At 37.5% G+C, this 2,130-nt stretch overlaps 2 protein-coding genes across 2 annotated transcripts in view; both read left to right on the plus strand.

Moving 5' to 3' along the window:
* LOC107090754 (keratin, type I cytoskeletal 50 kDa-like) overlaps nt 1-2,130 on the plus strand; it is a 14,313-nt gene that overhangs the window by 9,719 nt on the left and 2,464 nt on the right. The gene's annotated exons all lie outside the window — the stretch shown is intronic.
* The window catches only part of LOC107090756 (keratin, type I cytoskeletal 50 kDa-like), a 19,762-nt gene continuing 19,425 nt past the window's right edge, over nt 1,794-2,130 (plus strand). The window contains exon 1 of the mRNA XM_015384317.1: nt 1,794-2,012. Coding sequence (XP_015239803.1) covers nt 1,860-2,012 — 153 coding nt within the window. The 5' untranslated portion in view covers nt 1,794-1,859. The remainder of the gene's footprint in view (nt 2,013-2,130) is intronic.

Genomic DNA, 2,130 nt, shown 5'->3' on the forward strand with positions numbered 1-2,130 from the left:
TCCCTAAATTTCTCTGTGCTATATTTAAAACGATTTATGAACCTCTTTACTAATATAATGACGCCAGAAACAAAATTTCAAGATATGTAGAAGCTGCAGCCTGATTCTGTTTGTTCAATAAGAAAACATTTTAACCTGTAACTGGGAGTTATGGTCCTCTGAGAAGCCAAGTTAGTAAAGAAGAACACGCTGTGTTTTCTCAAGCTTCTTGCATTATATTACTAACTTGTATAAATTTACATTCTGTTGCCACTTTTAGCTGAAAAAACTCTGTATGTCTAACAAACAGATTTTTTTGCTGGCATGATCCCTGTTATTTCATCGAAATAGCTGCCAGTTAATATTCACTGAGTACTGCTGTGTGTCTCTCCTCCAACCATGTAGCGAATCTGTACGCAGTGAAATGCCACCGAAAATCAGATGTCTGAAATTGACAGATCGGATGATGCTACACGAGATGCGGGACACGAGAGCAGCAGGAGAGAGGAAAAAAAAACACTGACTCAGACAGATAGCTACACCAAACCTCTGTTACTTTTTGCTAAAGTAAATGAGCGGAAAGGAGAAAAAAGCAGAAAATATTGGTGGGGGACATGTCCACACCAGTCCTTCAGAAAGTTACGCCTGTGCTGTTGAGTTACAAATGTGACAAACTGATAATAGATTTAATAAAATAAAAAGTTTTAGAAATAAAATTCTTTCAGAGGTTTAGACTATTTTATCCAGAAAGGGCGTCGGGTAAAGGTGATGGCTACAAGTGTAACACCTTCTGGGCAGTAGGTGGTGCACCTGGCCACACCTGTTCTGTACTGCCAGCAAGTTGCAAAGGTTTCCAATTGCTAATGATAACCAAACCAGATATTTAACTTAAAAGCTAAAAAAGGAAGCATCGACCTAAGCATCCAGTTTTAAGTCCATTTCATTCCTTAAGTCGGCACTAACGTTCAAAAACGTGACTGATGTAAAACTTCACTTTGTCCTTTTGGGTTGAATCAGAGAATTATAGAGAATTGTGAATTGTAGAATGATGATAGAATGATGATAGAATGATAGAATGATGATAGAGTGATGATCTATGTAGGTCTCCACAAAAATGACTTGAAAAAAGTGCTTTATAAATAAGATAAGTTAAACTTTAATACAGAGGAGACACAATAGTCAAAATATATATAAACAGTGCATCCACACACACACACACATACTGTATATATATATACATATACATACATAGATAGTTATTTGCAGTGCATGATAAGGCAAAGCATTTAAAGCAAACAGCTGAAAATGGGATTAAAAATGTTTTTTGACATACCTACCTTTGTCCAAACTGGATATTTATAAATTGTACGTTATTTTCATCTAGATTTGCTTTCTGGTGAAAAAAATGCACCATATGTGAAACTTTTCTACCCTTTAAAAAAGGTTTAATAGTTGAATACGCAATTTTTTATTTTTTTTTCTGGTCTTGGATAAACTACCAAATCTAATCTATCATTAACAATATGAAAAGTGGCTACTTTAGTTTTGCATAACTTTTTTTTATTTGAAATAAATTTTTTTTAATAGTTCTCATCTCATGACAGCCCTTCAGTAATGCTGAAAAACAATGTGGAATCACAAGTTTGACTAGAGAAGATAGGAATCAGCCCCCAAACCATTTGCCTCCACACCCAAGATGATTAACAGTTTGCAATGTAAAGAGTTATTTATTTTTTGCATTCATTCTTTTAACACCTCCCACCTTTACTGCAGGTGTTCACTATAAAACAAGAGCACCTGCCGATGTTTTGTACTGCAGATCATCTCCAGTTCTCCTGACTCGCTCAGATCCTGACTCGTCCAGATCCAGACTCTCCAGGATGTCTTTTACCTCCAGATCCTACAGACAGGGGTCCATCCGCCAAACTCTGAGTGTCTACGGTGGAGCGGGGGGTCGTGACACCCGTATCTCCACATCCCAGATCGGTGGCTCACAATATTTAAATGGCTTCGGTCTCACTGATGGACTTGACCTCCATGTTGATGCCAACGAGAAGTTCATGCTCCAGAATTTGAATGACCGTCTGGCCTCCTACATTCAGAAGGTCCATTCAATGGAAAAGGAGAATGAGCGACTCGAAAAGCAGATCA

Source organism: Cyprinodon variegatus, unplaced genomic scaffold (genome assembly GCF_000732505.1).
Source record: "Cyprinodon variegatus isolate N-32 unplaced genomic scaffold, C_variegatus-1.0 Scaffold310, whole genome shotgun sequence".
NCBI lineage: Eukaryota > Metazoa > Chordata > Actinopteri > Cyprinodontiformes > Cyprinodontidae > Cyprinodon > Cyprinodon variegatus.